Source organism: Chelon labrosus (assembly GCF_963514085.1).
Source record: "Chelon labrosus genome assembly, chromosome: 1".
Lineage (NCBI taxonomy): Eukaryota > Metazoa > Chordata > Actinopteri > Mugiliformes > Mugilidae > Chelon > Chelon labrosus.
This window is the reverse complement of record NC_140337.1, coordinates 13873995-13892531: the sequence shown is the minus strand read 5'-3', so window position 1 is coordinate 13892531 and position 18537 is coordinate 13873995. Positions and strand designations below refer to the sequence as shown.

Here is an 18537-nt window from a genome sequence, read left to right as displayed (position 1 = left end):
ATAACTTCGACTACAACAGATTTAAATGCAAAGGTCTTTAATAACTGGTTACCTTTGGTCCCGCGATCTGCATTTAAAACAACAAACAAAAAAAAAAACAATACAGTTATCAACTACTCTGATAATTACATTTATTAATATGTTAATTAATGACCAATGTCAATGCCTGCTGTCAGTGTCACTCTCAACGATAACTCATGTATTAAATCTTACCCATTGTAAGGACTAATATTCTAACACTTCTTTATAGAAAAAGCAACACACCAAGCTAACCGCAAACTCTCTCACCTCCTCCCTACAATGCTCAGGCCCAGGCCCTGGCCAGGCTTCTTATGCAGCTCCACAGTGAAGGAGTCCCACAGGTCCTCCTCTTTGTACTGGGTCTCATCCCTGTAGACCGTCAGCCGAACCCTCTGCGGGGTCTGCCGCAGAACATTGATGGCTTCATCATGACTGGCTGCTCGCAAGTCTATACCGTTCACCTTTGATGATAGAAAAACAGGTACGTAATGCAAAAATATGGGTCAGTTCTAACCAGAAACTACTGATTCATGATTCATTTTACATGTGCGTGGGCAAATTTCCTTTTGTGGTCATGCTGCAAAGTAGCAAAGCAGAGGACTATAAAAGGTTCTTTAACCACTTCTCTCACACTTCTTTAGATTACACAAACTGCTGAGATATTTGGAAACTACATCATCATATTTAAATCACAGGGGGATGTTAGAACACTTAACTGCAGGGAGGCCTTCCCACAAAACTCTGTGAGAAACTCGAGTGGTCACTTTCGGGACTGACGTCTTTTTTCTTTTTTTACCACATTAAAAGGGGGAAATACCGCATTAGCTTTCACCGTGGACACGCAAAGGATTTTTTCCCATAGCAGCTAATGGCATTGCAGTGGACTAGGAAACCGCTCTTTTCACTTTTCCTCTCTGACCTGATTTTCTAAACACAGGAGCCTGGCTTGGGGACAGAAATGAATAGGGGAGGGCAATTAAGTCATAAGACGGTGTTTGTGTGCGTGCATGCATGTGTGCCTTTCAGTTCAGGTCTGCAGATTGACTGAACTCCCGAGCTCCACCCCTGGCCTCCCTCTGTCACAAAGCATGAGGTCAGATGGAGGGCAAATCCAAGTTAAGCTTCGATACTTAACTTGTCAAAGCATGTAGTACAAACAGGATTCATGTAGTTTTTACTGAGAATCGCACAGAAATAGTGAAAATATTAAAGTGCTGAGTTAGATATGTTGTTTTTCTGGTATCAAGTCATTTCTCACATCAAATTGTTTAGTCCTCAGACCCAATCTTTCAAACCAGGACTCCACACAACCATGTAACCTTGAAATGTGTTTAGCCTTTTTTTTTTTTTTTTTTTTTTTTTAATCCAAGTTTTTTTATAATTCTCATTTATACTGCGCCGCACCTCAAGGACTTGGTCTCCTGCCCACAGCCTGCCATCTTTGGAGGCTGCCCCTTCTTCATAAACTTCATGGATGATGATGGCCCCCTGGAGAGAGAGCATATAAAGATGTAGGAAATAAGTATGTGACAGGACAGGAAGATGCACAGGAACTGTTGGAAATTACATGAGAACATGTTTGTGCGGAGGAAATTAAAGAAAAATGGGGGGATAATAAGTTAAAAATCTTTATTGCTGGACAGAATGATTCTTGTGTTTGTTGGCAAACATATACGCAATCAAGTACTACTTCTGTGAGTGTGTGTTCCTGGGTTCCAGTGTGAGTGTCATTTGGGGTCCAGAGGTTACATTCCAGGGTTGGATATTGTCTGCTGTGGCTGAGGCCAGACAATGAGCTGCTCTCCCAAGCCTGACTGAGCAGATAGAATAGATGGGCTGAGAGGAGGATGGCAGGAGGAGGAGGAAGCCTGTGACAACATCATTTCCTACATTCTTGAGCTGCCACGGCTATTTCAAACCTGACTTACAATACCACCAAAGACTCTAAGTGGGTGGCATCGTGGGTGGGAACTGACAGTACAGTCACTTTAAAATACAAAAATACTGTATATTTTTATGTACTTTATTTATTAAGCTTATTTGTGTGATTTAATCTACTAATCATTTATTCCAAAAAAGCCATCCTTGACTCTGAGGACGTTTGGGAGACTGCAAAGTAGACTTCTATTTCCAGTTTGTTGTTTCCTACCAGCAGGGTGTCGCAGCCTCCCACAATGCTGAGGCCCAGGCCTGTGCGGCCCTTGGAGATGTCGATGGTGGTCTCACAGCCGGGGATGATGGGACAGGTCGTCGGGTCACAGGTTAGAGTGGAGGGAGTGGACGAGCGACTCAGACCTGAAACAGATACAATATAGCAAACATATGGATGCTTTAGTTATCTTCCAGAAGCAGAAGTCAAACTGACATTAGTCACAAATTAAATAATGTAAGTGGACTCACTTGTGACTGCTTCGGCCTCTGGTTGAGTCAGGGAGGTCGGGGGAGAGCTCGGCATGCTGGGTAGGCTGGCGAGGACTCCATCTGAGCAGCCCCTGTCCTGGCAGGTTGACTGGGGAGAGGAGAAGGAGGAGGGGGTCTCATTTGAAGAGAAGGTTAGCTTCATTGGACCTTTGGCTTTTCTCAGTAGAGAATTGACCTAAAAGACACGAGAATTAGACCTGATCTGTTACACTGTGGCTGCTGCTGTTATCTAAATAAGTCTACTGCTACTAATAGTCCACTTAAAATATATATATATTTATATAAGTATAAATATATTAGAAATTATCTTTAAGTTTATTTCTGATGACATAGTGTACCTTTTCAACTGTGTACCCGAGCACTGATTCACCGTTCACAGCTAAGAGTTTGTCTCCTGGTTTCATGCAGCCCTCCTGCACACAGCACATCAGAGCCTTGATTAGCAAAGCTAACAACAATCAGCAACAGGAACCTTTTTCTTGCGATCGTAGAAACATACTTTTCCAGTGTGTCCTTTCACTTCAGATATACTTTGAATCTCGACTCCATTCTCTGTGTTGCCCTCAACAAAAGCGATGCCGAGTCCTCCATCCTCCTATTGGACAACACAATCATTAGTGCACGATAGCAATTTGGAGTGCACGTGAACATGGTTGAAGAACTGCTTTAACATGCGCTAAATAATGGAGCTGCACCAGCTGACAAACCGACTGACAACAATTACCTCCAGAGAGATAATTAGCGACAGCTTCACCCTGCATCACTTCAGTCCTGCTGTGTTCCCAGAGTGGGCTTATATATTCAGATCAATGATCTGCCCGAGTACTTTTACACTGCCATCCCCTGTTGCCTTACGTGCTATAAACAGAGTCCCACCTGGGTGCTGTAGCTTTTCAAACTAAGTTGCGCTCTCACTTTCTCTGCTGTTTTCTGTCAAACTCTAAACATGTTTTCCCACTTCACCCTGCAGGTAATTATTCTTGCTGACAGACTATTTGCTGAGTTCTTGAGATATCCACTGTTGACACTTCTCCTCCCACTTCAGTACTGTGGGACTGAACTGAATTTCACTGGTGGTGTTCAAAGGATCAAACGATGACCTTTGAGAAAGTAGACCCCACAAGGGATAAGAAGCTATTCATTTTTATTTATTATATGGGTGAAATGAGCCTTAAAGATCTTTTAGAACTTCCTCTTTCCCCATTGTTTTGTTCTCCTTTTATTTCACTCTCTTTTCTCCGTCTTGGCAGCTTGTCAGACTTGGCTGCTCCTGTGTGCTCCCTATCTGTCTTTCTTTGAGGTTTTTTTTCTGTGTATACCTCTCTCATTACTGCACTGCTTCCAAGTCTTTCTTCCTATTATTGTCTTTATGTGCTAATTCAGAAGAGCAGGACTCCCCCCTGTGTGTGTACGTGATGTCCATGGACCAGCCAGTGTATCTCACCTTCATCTTCACGATGTGATGGACACCTTTTGAAGCATCACCATTAGCAGCGTCTGCTTCTGGCTGTGAGGAAAACAACAAGTAGTTGGTACACTAAATAAAACTTGAGTGCGTGTCTGTTGGCTGGTGGGAATACAGCACTGTGTGCATCTACACTGCTGTTTGTGGTTTTTGTGTGTCTTGGGAGTCGCACACAGGGACAGGATGTTTGAAATTCCGGGACCACACAAAGTGACTGACATACATGAAAACAATTCAGAAGCGTGAGGCAGTAAAAACTAAATTACATAAGAGCCAGACGTAAATTAATGGTTTAAAAGCTCCGACGTCACTCTTTAATAGCTGCATGATGTGTGTCTGCCGAAATGCTTCTGCATGTGCGCTTCTGTGGATCTGTACCTCGGCGTGGGGCTCCGCTGTGTCTCCCTCGTGCTCTCTCACCGGTCCCACGGCCATCTGGTTCAGCGCCTCTGTGTTCCTGTTTGAGAGAGTCATAACTCACGTAAATCGCTGCTCCTCTGCTTCGTGACAGCGCAGTTGTGATTTACGTGAGCTGATCACAGTGTCTCCATTGGAGGGGGGGGGGGGGGGGTCAAGAAAGGGATGTGCGTTAAGTGGGAGGTTAAGTAGAGGCAAAGAGTGAAGGAGGGCCAAGGGGCAAACATGTCTGACTCCGTGCGGACAAGTCAGCAGATATATCCCTATTCCATAACACAAAGGAATTGTATGAAAACTAGATATTATTTTTTTTTAACCATGCTGACTTTTAATGCATGAATCCACATGAATGTGCATATATGTATTTGCTTGGACTAACTGTTTAGTATCATTTAGAGCTGTAATTGTGAGCGGAGCAGTGATGGTTTTAAATTAGGTGTAATGTTTTCATTAAATAAAAGTGTATTAATGATCCGAAGCTACTAAAGTATTTAATACTGGAATTAATAGTTTGATATGTGAGGGAAAGCTGTTAGACAATGCTGTGTATGGACACTGTGAAGCGGTTCACCATCTTTCTGTTGAACTACAATAGCTCCCTCTGTTGGAGATTAAACAGCATTGCAACAGGATTTCTCAGATGAGTTTTCATTTTAAGAATCGCCTAAACAGTTAGCAGCTGTTGCCTTTGATTTTTTTCATAAATATTTTAATAGGAAGATTCTTTTTTACTATACCTGACAAAGATGATTTTGACCTTGGATGGAGAGCTCTTGATTATGGAGGATGCATTCTGATGACTGTGGCCGTAAAGGACTTGTCCGTTGATCTTGCAAAAAAATAAACAATGGTGATCAGAAAAAAAGTTCTAGATTAGAGACATTAATAGCTCAATTAATACACGTGCTACCTCCAGCAGCTCATCCCCCACCACCATACGTCCGTCCCTGCCGGCTGCCCCGCTGGGGTCTATTCCCACCACGAACACGCTCATGCGAGAGCGGTCCCTGTTCCCCGCCAGGCTGAGGCCCAGGCCTGTCTTGCCTTTCTCCAGCTCGATCATGTGTAGGACACCTGGGAGGCTGCCATAGCGCTGGATTATGTTCTCTGAAAGAGGCACGTGCAGACAGATGTAAGCTGACAATACCGCTCAACAGTGCCAGGATTGTGTTGAGTCCTTTCAGTTCATGTAAGGTTGCTCAGACAAGAAATTAGGATTCAGTGAAATGCAGAGGCAAAGTTAGAAATGTTATAAGTGTGAATGTTCTACCCCCTCCTCTATCTCTTTGTCTCAATCTCTCCTCTTTTGTTCTCTTTCTCTCTCCACCTCTACTGTCTCTGGTGTGTTAGATAGCCGGTGTTCAGACCAATGGGCTCCTGTTGTTCTGGGCTCCCTGCCACTGTTGAACCATCAGTCCTGGACTAATCTCCACAACTCACCTCGCCAAGCCCAGCCTCATCAATCTTATTCCCGAAGGATGGGCTCCGTCTATCTTAGACACACACATGCACACCCATACGTGTTCTCCACAGTCCCAGGTATTTTAAGGCTAGAAATCTGCCCTTCACCCTTATTGCCTGGCATCATTCTCTTCAGAGAATTGAATGCATCCTTAAGTTGACGTACGAATGTCAGCATCCTAATTTGGACATTGAGTCCTTCAGGTTTTGCTGAGGTGCATCCACCTCCAGCACTTTTATTGCAGACTGTATATTGCAGGATGGGGTTATGGGCAGGGAACACAAACATGTATCTTGGAGGACCTCTTGTGGTGGTTTGGGGTTACTGCACACATACCTCAAGTAAACAGATATTTGTGATTTCCAATAATCCATTTGATTTAGGTGAAAATCTGAAGTGTGCCTTGGGCAGATTTATAACTAACACAGGTCATATTCACACCGAGAATTCAAGAATGCAGAATCCAATAAAATGTACATTTCTCCTCTTAATTGAGTACACAAATGCACCCTCAGAAAAAATTAGAAAACCGAACTCACTCCAGCTGTATCCAAACTCGTCCTCCACCTCCTCCTCTTCCTGCTCCTCCTCCTTGTTCTCAACTGTCTCAGCGGGTCTGCCAGGAATCTCTATCAGCGTGTCTGTATCAGTCTCTCCCACATGGGGCACCACTGGCAGTGGGAGGACAGCGCTGGTGGGAGATGCCTTCGCCACTTCACGCTTCGCCAGCTGTTACGCCACAGATGGGAGTCAGGAAAAACAGTCGATCGGTAAAAGGTAACGAGGAGAACGAGGGTTTCATCTCTGCATTAAAGATTAAATCAGTTTGTCAGGGTTGCAGAGAGGGGAAGGCACATGAGAGCTGTTGATGTAATCAACAGAAATCAAATGCTTGCGTCATCAGTTTGAGGAGTTAGTTTCAGGCTGACTAAAAGTTATGTATGCAATAAGCTCAAATCAGAATTACGACAAGTTTCCTCATGCTAATGCTAACTGTCAAAAACACATTTTATTTCTTGACTGATGCGTCATATTAATACGTTTAATGAAATACATTCACATGTTCACTTACCTGAAACCCAAAAGCAAAAAAAAAAAAATCACACTTCTGATTACTTTATGTGCAGTTCTCCTCAAATTTAAAAGCCGCCTGCAAACAGTTTACCAAGCCAAAACTGTAGAACTGGCTTTTGTTAACTATTAAAGTGAGTATTGATTCTGTTATTTTTAAAGATTAAAAGCAGACAACAAAAAGGACAAAAGATGTTCTGATTTCACAAAACACTCAAAGGGTTTCAGACAGACAAGGCGAGATGTTAGGGGATGCGTATGCATGTACAGCATGTTGGAATACATCCAATACACGAGCTGTATCATCAACATGTTTGTATCAGCATACGCAGAAAGGGGAAAGCGGAGAACACAACACGGAGACCCACAAACCTTAAACGGGGTAGGAGTGAAAGGGTTAGTTGGGGAGAGGCGGAGGAAAAGTCTACTGTGACTGTCACCCTCCTACAGAGAAGAGAAAACAACTTTAGAAGACAACGCGCTCCTGACAGACACCTACATCTGTTCACAGACACATGTCAGTGCTACAGTTGACAACACATCTCGAGACTGTTTTATCGAATTGAATGGTGAATCGAATTGCCTTCCGGATGTTGACAGAAAAACTACGACAAATACAGAACACTGATATTAGATAGTTGTTCTCACTGCGGAGTAATGGAAAATACCAACCTTGTCCTTGGCGTCCCTTGTTGCGGCCGCAGCTCTCTCCTCACTTTGGTCTGTTATCGATGACTGTTGCATTTAAGACAGACATAAGGGTAAATCACTCGACTCTGCACCAGGTAGCGACACTTTCAAATTAATTTATGTCACGTTTGGAGAGCAGATTAATAATATCTACTTCAATGTCACCAGATAGTGGAAGATACTGTATCACGGTGCTGCGCACTTCAAAGACAGTGATCCCATAAATATTAATAAGTTTGTGCAAAGTCATAAAGTGTTCTGAATGACTAAAACCATGCACAATATGCTGTGTTGAGATAAACCATCTGTTTTTAAATGAAGAAAAATACAGATTTCTTAAATAGAGACAAAAAAAAAATATATCTCTTCCTCGGTTTATTTATTTTTTTTTGGCAAAACCAAACACAGAAAACTCAACCGTGCCAAAACATTTATGTGTCGAGCGGAAAAGGCAGCCCGGCTCCACATGTCCATCCAAGCTTGACCGTTTCTTCCCGATGATCGGGCTTAAAAAAAACAAAAAGGCTTTAACCAGAAACTCTGGCATCTTGAGACAGAGATACTGGCATTTATAGCTCCTCAGATAACGCTGTTTGTGTTGACTGCCGACTGTCTAATCAAGCTGTCTTTTCTTTTCGCTGGCAATGAGGCACTTGGGACAGTGTTTGAGGGATAATTGGAAAAAAAAATTGCCTTTCAAAAGCCGGGGACAGGAGGAAAATAAAAAGCACTTACAGTAAAAGCCTCAACAATTTTACTTTGGTGCAACAAAGAGACAAAGCACGGGAGGATAAATTATAACAGGCTAACAGATGAGAGAAATGTATAGATTCAAAACAGGCATGCATACATGTACAGATAATAATTTTAATGTCAGGGGGGGACCATAAAAGTTTGAATGCACACACCAGAACACAAGGCAAGCAGACACAGACATGGGGTAGCTTTCTAACCTGAGGGAGGGCAGGCGCTAAGCAGGTTTGGTTAGTGCTGCACAGGCTCGACCCACGGTGGCTATTTAGCTGCAGAAAGGGCAGGGGCGGCTTCTAAAAGCAACACAAGACCAACAAACTGACGACAGGAGGAATATTTGATATGACGGCTGAGCCTTCCTGACAAAATTGAATCGGAGGCCGTCCGGGAGAAATAAAAAGGGTCTGTGTGTGTGTGTGTGTGTGTGTGTGTGTGTGAGGAAAGGACAGAAGCACCTCAGGTATTTATTTAAATGAGTAACCATTAAAGCAAGTGGTTTCCTTGAGGATGGCGATTTCCTTTACATAAAAAGAATCAGAGAAAAGCCTCTTTCTCAAGAAACAGTTTAACAAAATGTTTCAAAGGCTCCTCCGGGCTACCTTGAGATTATTCACTGCTTACAAGACAAGGATCTGAAACTTAAAAGGGAGACGGCGTGGGTATGCTGTCCTGCTCTCACGGTGTCCCCCAGTGGCTGCATTTTAAAACAGCATTGTGTTTCATTCAATCAAAATGATGGATTTTTTTTTTTTTTAACCATTAAGTCAGTTTTTATGAATTTCAGTGATTCTGTGACTTAATACTAAATTGGAAAGATGACTTCGTTTAGCCACAGAGGCACAAATGATTCCCTCAATTTATTTTATATTTTCAGGGTCGCCAACTCAAGCCTCAAGAGTTCTCCTTCACTCAATGTGCTCTACATTAACGCACATATTACATTTGAAAATGAATAAAACATACAACTTTTGATCTGGTTAAGGCCAATAGTAATTTCATTATTTATAATCATCCCCAACACAGATACAGAATGGGTAAGGATGAAACGGCAAATAATTTTCTGAAGCTTTTCTATAAATCAGAGACACATTTACAGTTTATAAGCGCCAGTAAAATCGGTTGGATGAGTCGTGAGGTCGGTTAAAGCTGGTTTATGATTATGGCATTTTTTGAGCAAGAGCAGTTCAGACAATATTGTGAGCAAGCTCCAATTTACAGGCTGAAACCTTAAAATATGGCCACAGGCTGTTAACGATAACACTGTTGTACTGTGGTTGGGTAAATAAATCGTCATTATCCATGGACAGGACTTCAGGTAAAACATAACTAATAAACTAACCATACAGCATGTTGGGGGTTGATTAGCATCTCTTAAATACATACATGGACTCCCTCCTCCAGGGCTATTTAAAATAACAGTGTTTTCAATAACCTCCGGCCGCCACAGAGGAACTGAAGACATAATCTACACAATTTACTGTCTACGATTGTAACCATACTTTTTCCACTTATGAAGACCTGTTGCAAATTTGCATTTGCAGCATTATATCTGAAAAATCTTCACACAGAAAGTTGGCAACCCTGGTACGGCATAGTTGGTACAGTATATTATATCTTTATAGGAGATAGCTATAAAATTTTTAATAACTCCTTAAATTGTATAAAATTTAGTGTGGCGTCTGTATGTGTAATGAATATCAGCGTTTCGCTTTCCCCAAATGTTTCAAGAGACCAAATTAATTTTACCACTTGCTGACCATTTGATTAAAAACACCACTGTGGGTCATGTCTCTGTTAAGGTCAGAACATAATGTCTGCATATTAATATCAACCTTCAGTTCCTTCTCTCCCAGAGGGTACCTCCAATTCCACTTTGTCTCTACTCCCATAAATACACACATCATGTCTCTATCAAAGTCAAAGACGCAGTTAAAAAGAAAGGCTCAGCTATCAGCGCGAGAGACAAAAGGGAGGAGGAGGAGGAGGAGGAGGAGGCAGGGGGAGATAATGCAACCGAGATTAAGCGTGATGGATAGCTGATGCAATAGAAATGAGGCAGACAAAAAGAGAAAGACAGATTACCTGACATGTGCGATGTGGCATGCATGTGAAAGCGGCGGTGTGTTTCTCTACAACAGGCAATGAAGCTGGGCTATATATTGACTCAGGCTGAGAAAGCAGCGTGGAGGAAGAGAGATGCTGGATTGAGGCAACTCATAATGCAGTATCTGCAGTTAAGCAATTGCTGTGGGGAGGATCAGCCTCCATAAAGGACAAGTTTGACTCGATTACTACATTATTGCTGCAAATTAGATGAGAATATCTCTACTGTTCTCGTGCCTGTGAGCTAAATATAAAGCAGCAGCCAACAGATGGTTGGGATTAACTTTAGTACTGGAAATCGTTTAATTTTCCCATTTTAACAAAATCTACAAGCAATAGAGCAATAAAGGTTTGGAAAGAAGGTCTCGATCTTCTTTTCCAAACTTACGTCAGCACAAGCATATATTAATTATATCGTAGCTGAAGTCGAGTTGGTCAGTTATCCCTCGGCACATCACTACAAGCCAACCCCTCACTTATTATTAAAAATACTGATTATAGCTGCTTTAATATAATACAGCTCTCACTGTGTCCTTCTCCTGCACGTGTTACATTACATTATGAGTTGCTACATGTTTAATGAGTAAGCAGAACGTTAGGGAAAGCATGTGGGAATATCTCATTTATTACAATGCATAAAAAGCGACTGAATGTGAGAGATCTGACACCGAAGCCTAGCCAGTGGCAGTCCCAGCAGGAAGCTACTTAGTCATGCTTTAAAGGCCTGAGGGCACTTTCAAACAACAAACGCTGTTGTTGATATGGTGATTTTCAATGAGTGTCGCTTTTAAAGGTTAAATCTTGCTCACAGATTTAATATGCCACGCAGGGTTTGCTGTCGCTTCAATAAAGGATTTCTAAATGACTTTGAAAATTAGGCTGTACATTTTCCATTTTGAAAGTGCCCTGAATGACCTGAGCAGACAAAAGTTTTACATGAGGTGAAAAAGGAGCGAGGGAACTGTGTCTTTGTAATGAGAGGTAGTTACTAGCAATTAACTTGTGACTATTGTTCAGACTTACCCTGGGCCTGTGGATTATACTCTGTACCAAGAAGGAGACAGGGTTACCTGCCCTTCGTATCGCCTCCACTGCCTCCTCATGACTAGCATCCCTTAAGTCAGCTCCATCCACCTGAAAGGGAAATATCAAGGACAATATTTAAAATTACATTAAATAACAACACTAACTTTATCAGTTCTATGCTCTGAGATGTCCCCTTACCTCTACTATCCTGTCTCCAGTTTTCAGGGTCCCGTTCTGTCCGGCAGGGCTGTCCTCCAGGATGTGTTTGATAAAAATGCCCCTCATCACTTCTCCATTGCTCAGACGGCTTCCCATCCCTCTGCCTCCGACGATGCTGATCCCCAGGGACTTGCCTGGCTCTCGGAAAAGCTCCACTCTGAGGAAGGTACAGAGGAGTTTCACAGTTTTCACTTCAAAGTTGCAGCGTTTGTGCTGATCTGATCATATTTAAAGCTTTAAATCGGGACTTAGATCCAACATCTGCTCACTTTCTTGGTTGGTTCCAGTTGCTGTAAGAGGCACTCTCCTCTCCTTCTCCGTCCTCTCGCTCAGGGAGGTTAGGAATATCTCTAAAAGTATAATAATGGAAGGAAAAAGTCAGATAAAGGTCTAAAAAAAGGATTCAAGTGATTGTGAGGGGATCGTATAAAAAAAAAAAAAACCATGCATTATGATAAATAACATAATTTAAATGTACACTAATAGAACTACAGAGCAACAAAGGCTAGGAAGATCTGCAGGAAATCACAATAGAGCAGCTTTAAGTTTACCTGTAATTACATGACAAGAGTTATTGTGTATGAGGACGTACTTTGGAGGTGGTAGAGGGACTGGAGCTGCTTCAGGGAAGACATCGTCTTTAGTTTGCTCTAGGCTGGCCTTGTACTCCTCCAGATACTCAGCAGGGACATATGTAATGCTGAACACACACACACACATATATATACACACACTTTAGCACACAAGCACATAAGTGAATCCGCATTTCTTAAACTTCACCTCTGTATTTAGAAACTCCGTTACCCACCTCAGTGGTAATCATGCTCCTATTCATTACAATTTCATACGGTAATTTACCAAAAATGAGAACTTGCAGTGAAGTCTCGAGAAAGCACTAAACAAAAAAAAGCTTCTTCTGAATCGCCTCATTTACATTCAGAAGCTTGTTTTTCTCCATCAGATTTAACCTCATGTGCAAGGCTGCAGTAGTGCAGAACTCAGTCTATTTCTCAGTAAATGCAGTCTCCATATCACCAGTCCAAGGTGAGGTATCAATGAATTATATATAGGCCTTTGACATCTGACTGCTCAAAACAGGTGTTTACCTTCATAAATGTCTGAGCAAATCAAGTCACCTACTGCATGATGAACACACTTCAAACCTGAAGGCTCTATTACATCTATTATTAATTGAAGCAGAGACTACTAATTCACTGAGGAAATTAAGCAAAAGATAGCTGACAAACTGTGACACCCACTTAGAGGCCCATTTCAAAACAATTCAGAGTGAAGTTGATTCTGAAGGGCACATTAACACATCTAAGTGAAGCTGACAGATCTTCAGCAGATGGGTTGATTTTCTTTTTTTTTTAAGTGTGATGGCATGCAGACACAGAGGAAAATGGAACCCGAGTGAAATAATGAAACAGATGAGTCAGTTCATTAAGGACATCACAACAGGCGGTGAGGGACAAGGCAGAGCTTAAATACCAATGATAAGTAAAAAGACAGTGAGTTAGAAATGGTGCTAATCGTGTTAGTCACAAAAATACTGGGATAAGTTATGCAGAAAAAAGTTTAGTAAAGAAGTGACACAGTCAATCAAGATTTATCCAGATATGTGTGTTAAGATGAATTGCTTTAAAGTTTTGTCGCTACAAGAAAATAATTATGATAAAGTGCTATGTTACTGCAAAATTAATATGTTAATCAATGTTTCTGATTGATATTAAAAACAGTATATTCAGCAATTTAATACCAAAATAAAGGATATTATTTTTTGCACTGTTTTGACACTGTACTGAAATGAACTGACGTTCTAATTCTTTGTCTGGATAAAACTCTTTAACAGACTGCAGTGAAGCACGGCAGCGGATGTAGAGAATGAGAGGAAGGAAACCAAGATGGCCGCTTCTTGCTGAAACACCACCGGCGTGGAAGTTAGTCATACTCACACATAAAATGGGCACAGATCGTCCTCAGGTGCACAAGCAGATCTAGAATGTGAAGAGTGGATTTATGCACCGGAGCTAACAAACTGCCAAGTTTAGTTCAGGCAGAACACATCCAATTTACCGTCTGTTCTTCAAAGGGCAGGGTGAAGGGGAACATTTTCAGGGTGACATACTGTAACGTTTGTGGGCCACCTTTTCTTGATTCGCGTCTAAAGAAGTTTCCAAGTCTTAGTCGAGTCGTGTAATTTAAAGTTCCAGTGTGTAAGATTTATTAACAGCAATGGAATATACATAGTACAAAGACTCGTGGTTTTATTACTAATCCTCTAACTATGAATCTGGCTTTTTATATCTACAGTATATAGGGGATGGGGTCCTCTTCCATGGTGTTTGCCATGTTTTCTGCAGTAGCCCATACAAACCAAAAACTGGCTCTTAAGATTGGCCTCTCATGTTGTTTCTCCTTGAAGGGTAGGCTACTGTAAGTTCTCTTACACGTTTGAAATGGGACAGACATTCAGTTAGTTCTAATCTGCAACCTCACCAATACATGCCACAAGTTCCTAAACACTGGTCCTTTAAGTAGACCTTCCACCACCCCACAGTTAATATAGAAAAAGATGAGAAGAGCTACAGATGATTTCATAAGCGTAAGTCCTGTGTAATGCAAAATACCGGTAGTTACATGCATTTATGAAAACAGACTAAATTTCAGTAAAGTTCTGGTGTAGCATTGAACTGAATATAAAGGCTTGACCTATAATATATTACTTTGAAATTAGCAAAACTGTATTTTCAGCCAACTACCTAAAGAACGTACTTTAGAGGGTAAACATGTATGCAGATGACGCACTACCGTTTAATTATAGTCTCTTACCCCATGTCTGGTGCAATGAGAGAGTGTCTTCTGAGCATGGCACGAGCCTGGGCGTTGGTCAGGTTGGCGGTGGGCTCTCCGTTGATAGCCAGGATGAGATCACCGACCCCCAGGCGTCCATCACGGCTGATGGACCCTCCGTGGATTATGCTGCGGATCAGCATCCCCAAACTGTCTTTCATGGCGCTTACTGTCATCCCTTTAAGGTAGATAAGGGAAAGTTTTATGTGCTAACCTTGAATTTTGATCCATAATACTCTCAAATATTGCAATCTGTAGACACAGGTCTCAAACAAGACAACAATTTCCCGCCCTCACAAAAAATAACCCGAGAAACTGTCAAGGTATTCACACGTTTGTTTTTCATATCATTCTCAGCTCAGGAGTTTGGCAGGATATATCTAGAGACTTTGCAAACTGTAAACAGGAAAAGAAGAGGCATGTGAGGCAAGTAATTCGCACGTATGTTCGGGCTCGGGCACAGTGTGTTTCACGGCTTTTAACTAAATTTCAAACTCTCTTAAGTGGCAGCTCAGCGTGTGGGAGTTAATTTGCAAAGACCGTAAAAATAACCTAAGTGCGGATTTGGATCTTGAATTAAAGGTGGAAAGGTACATTGGAAAAACCCAGATACATTATGCAGAATATTTCAACTGACTACGAAAAAACAAAAACCTTCAAAGACAATGATAAAGCAAAATGAGAGACTGTTTTCCGTGAGGAACTAAAGATTTTAAACTGTGTCTTCATAACACCTATTTGTTTTAGAAGTTCAAACTTAGTATTCTCTGAGCCAGTAGCAGCCCCTTGGGTAGGTTTTGAAATGCAAATATTCTGTATAGAAATGGAATTACCCTTTCTGAGTGGGAAAACAGCCAAATATAGCTTCTATCACTTGCCGCGGAACGAGGATTTATAAAACATGAGACAAAAGTAAAGGCCAAAATACGCCTTTCAATCCTGCCACCTCATTAACACTTCTGTAAAGGATGGGGTGGAAAATAAATAGAAAGAACAAATAAAAGAATGTGAAGAAATTAACACAAACCCAGGCTGGAGTTGCCCTTGACAACTGTGATAGTCCTTTCAAAATTGCTCCCAGAGGTCAGTACTCCTTTGTCGCCGTCCTCTGTCGATCCTTTTGCGCCGGCATCCTCGTCCTTGAAGGTGATAATTCAACAAACTTATTCATGACAGCAAATGGAAATATTAGGCCATATTCCAAACAAAGCGGGGTCCCTAGAGAATAGGTAGGTGCATCAATTTGGCTGTGAAAATGATTCGTACACAAATAAGCTTAGAACGTTGTTTATCTAGTATTTGAAAGGAACCTCTGACTGAAGAGACTTTATTTGGGAGGAAATTCCACTCAAATACAGATTAAGTATGATTATTTTCCTGCTGTTATAACACAGCTTGACATATCTGTGATGCTGATAGGATTCATCAAATAAACAGAATACTACTTTCATGATTAATCACAAATTAATTCCCACAAAATCATGGCTTCTTTACCTTTATCAAGATTCTTATGTCTCCAATATCTCCAAACGAGATAACAGGATCCTCCTGATAGTGAAGGGACTCTGCGGGTTCTTCCTGGACATTAGATCTGCTCACTATTTCAGCAAACGGGCTGTATGAGATTGAGCACTCCACTGGTTCCTCTTTGCTCAGGGGCTGAGCCAGGTACTGATCCGAGCCACTAAGAATGGCATTAAAAGCCGGCAAACTTGTAGGACTGTAAGAGGCCAACGCCTCCGGAGAGAATACTTGAGTGTTGTCTGCAAGGCCAGGCGGTGTTGCAAAGCAGGGATGCTCGTCCAACAAGCTCAGGCGAGCTGTCAGCTAGGGTAAAACAAAGCACATCAGCTGAATGAACATTCCACTCTGTTAGTTAGACAACTGCCCAACAGGGAGAACTTTGTCTTGCTCTGTCGCCATCCAACCCTCCTTGTAATGAGCCATAGAAAAGCCATCAGTGGCCAATAGAACATGGCATAAATTCACCGGTGATCCTGAGTCCAAAATGCACAATATGCAGTTTTATTCTAACAGCATTTAAGACTTTATTGGAACCAGACTGGATGGTAATGAATCTCAGCACGAAATTCCCTTTGGGAGCTTGAAGTGAAGTACGTAAAGGGATTAAATATGTAATACAAGTGGGGGCAGATGTGTAGAATAAAACATGAAATAGGAAGTTTAAATAAGTCAGTGCAATAAATTTAGGGTGAATTGAGCTGTAACATCTAGATGTACCTAAACCTAAAGCACTACAATAGAAGGGCTTATAATACTAAGTTTGAAAATAGAAAAGACATGTTTGGGAACAAGTGGTGGTAAGGAATCCCCAAATATCTCAAAAAGTGTATTTAACTAAATGTATGTATTTACTGATTTAAGGTATGCAGAGAAGAACTAAAAGGAATTGAGAAAAAAAGGAGCCGTCACAGTGATTCGAAGGCTAGCTGATACTCTGGTGACCTTTGTATTGTTGTTCTGCTGTGGACTTAAAAGCGAAAAAAAACAAAACATAAATCACCCTTATTACCTCAAAACATCTCTTAGATAGACTCAACTTGTCTGAAAAGCTGCCAAAACCATTTACTGTCTCTGAGATTTATCAGCGTTTGTCGATGCGTGTTGCCTCTCTCTTTAGAGCTTATCATCACAAGAAGACTGAGCTGTTTGACTTCAAACAAGCGTTCTGAATGTGTTTCGTGAAAAATGCCACAAGTTGTCGTGCTGAAGTAGGCCAGCCCATTATACTTTAAATTACTTGGGAAGCTCCTACAAATAAGGGCCGCTGTGACCTTTGGGAAAAGTGGAAGCATAGTTACATTTAGGAAAGCACTAGCCCTGCTCTTCTTTTGTTTATTTTCTCTATAATTTAATATCCATTTGGGGAGTTGCTGCTCCAGGGGCACCTGAGGCGAAAAAATCGACCGTGGCTTACAACCCCCATCTAACAGCAGTGGTGTAGTTACTGCCCTATCAAAAAATAAATAAAAATAAAAAACATATCTCATGACATTTTGGATCTCGACAGCAAAAAGAGCCTTAAATAATGACTACACAGTGTACAGCTCATTGTGAGAAAGGGCATCAGCTGCAACCATAACGTTTGATGAAATGAGGAAACCACTTCAAGCTGTGCATCTGGTTTCAATTAGTTTGGGATGTAGGGACTGTTTGCTTACCTTAGGTGTAGATGAGTGCAGGTAATCCAGGTCTGCGCTACAGCTGCTGCCATGGAGAGCGATCATGGATGCCTGGAAAGTGTCATCCTCCATCCCAGAGTAAGTATGATCTAACAGCTTTTCATCAGACAGGTCTGCTTCGCTGGTGTCAATCTGTGATAATGCATGAAAGTGTAACCAACCGGGGCATTAAATGGACATTTATTACTGAGCACTTTGGTGAATTATCTTGTCACAGACAGGTGAAATTATGATTGTATTCAATGATTTTTATGCCACTAATTCTAGATGTGTTTAACTGCAAAATACTGCTAATATGACAATAATACGTCCCTTAATTAGATGGCATCTAATACCATTCTTGTATGCTGCTGAAAAATTAGAAACAAACTTTTTGTATTGATTGGACACAACAAATATCACATGTAAAGTGTAATTTGTTTTCCCTTTTCAGGACATTTTTTTTTTCCCAAAAGCTAACTAACCAATGCAGGCTCTGCTCGGTAAAGGATGCCCTCAGTCAGTTCTTCTTCCTCTCCTTCTTCAACCAAAATATTGTTGAAGGCAAATGAATGGATGGTGGATGATGAGGTTATTTCCTGCTCACCATATGGGTGTGGAGAGTGGGAATATCCACATATTCCCTAAGAAAGTGGAGAAATGCTTTCAGTGTCTCCAGCTTTTTGTAATTTAATATTTTTTAAACTAAATCTAGAAGATCTAAATTAGTATGGAATGGAGATGGAAAGAGGTGTTAGGAATTATTGAAAGTGGTATACGCTAACAAGCAGCGTATACCACTTTCAATAGTAGCGGAGTTAAATAATGATTTGGGTTAAGAAAAAAAAAAAGAA

The 18537-nt window shown here is 41.3% G+C and overlaps 1 protein-coding gene across 3 annotated transcripts in view; it reads right to left on the bottom strand.

Moving 5' to 3' along the window:
- Nucleotides 1-18537, bottom strand: part of mpdz (multiple PDZ domain crumbs cell polarity complex component) — a 42722-nt gene that overhangs the window by 6916 nt on the left and 17269 nt on the right. Inside the window, exons 18-38 of one of the 3 annotated variants that reach the window (XM_084547797.1) lie at nucleotides 17684-17836; nucleotides 15996-16328; nucleotides 15529-15640; nucleotides 14481-14679; nucleotides 12241-12348; nucleotides 11918-11998; nucleotides 11628-11805; nucleotides 11427-11537; nucleotides 7530-7592; nucleotides 7230-7301; nucleotides 6326-6515; nucleotides 5235-5431; nucleotides 5062-5153; nucleotides 4286-4364; nucleotides 3887-3949; nucleotides 2942-3037; nucleotides 2781-2855; nucleotides 2422-2617; nucleotides 2171-2316; nucleotides 1426-1509; nucleotides 289-482 (exon numbers count right to left, since the gene is read on the bottom strand). In XM_084547797.1, coding sequence (XP_084403923.1) covers nucleotides 289-482; nucleotides 1426-1509; nucleotides 2171-2316; nucleotides 2422-2617; nucleotides 2781-2855; nucleotides 2942-3037; nucleotides 3887-3949; nucleotides 4286-4364; nucleotides 5062-5153; nucleotides 5235-5431; nucleotides 6326-6515; nucleotides 7230-7301; nucleotides 7530-7592; nucleotides 11427-11537; nucleotides 11628-11805; nucleotides 11918-11998; nucleotides 12241-12348; nucleotides 14481-14679; nucleotides 15529-15640; nucleotides 15996-16328; nucleotides 17684-17836 — 2822 coding nt within the window. The remainder of the gene's footprint in view (nucleotides 1-288; nucleotides 483-1425; nucleotides 1510-2170; nucleotides 2317-2421; nucleotides 2618-2780; nucleotides 2856-2941; nucleotides 3038-3886; nucleotides 3950-4285; nucleotides 4365-5061; nucleotides 5154-5234; nucleotides 5432-6325; nucleotides 6516-7229; nucleotides 7302-7529; nucleotides 7593-11426; nucleotides 11538-11627; nucleotides 11806-11917; nucleotides 11999-12240; nucleotides 12349-14480; nucleotides 14680-15528; nucleotides 15641-15995; nucleotides 16329-17683; nucleotides 17837-18537) is intronic. The other 2 variants (XM_084547799.1, XM_084547798.1) reach the window with 2 other exon arrangements.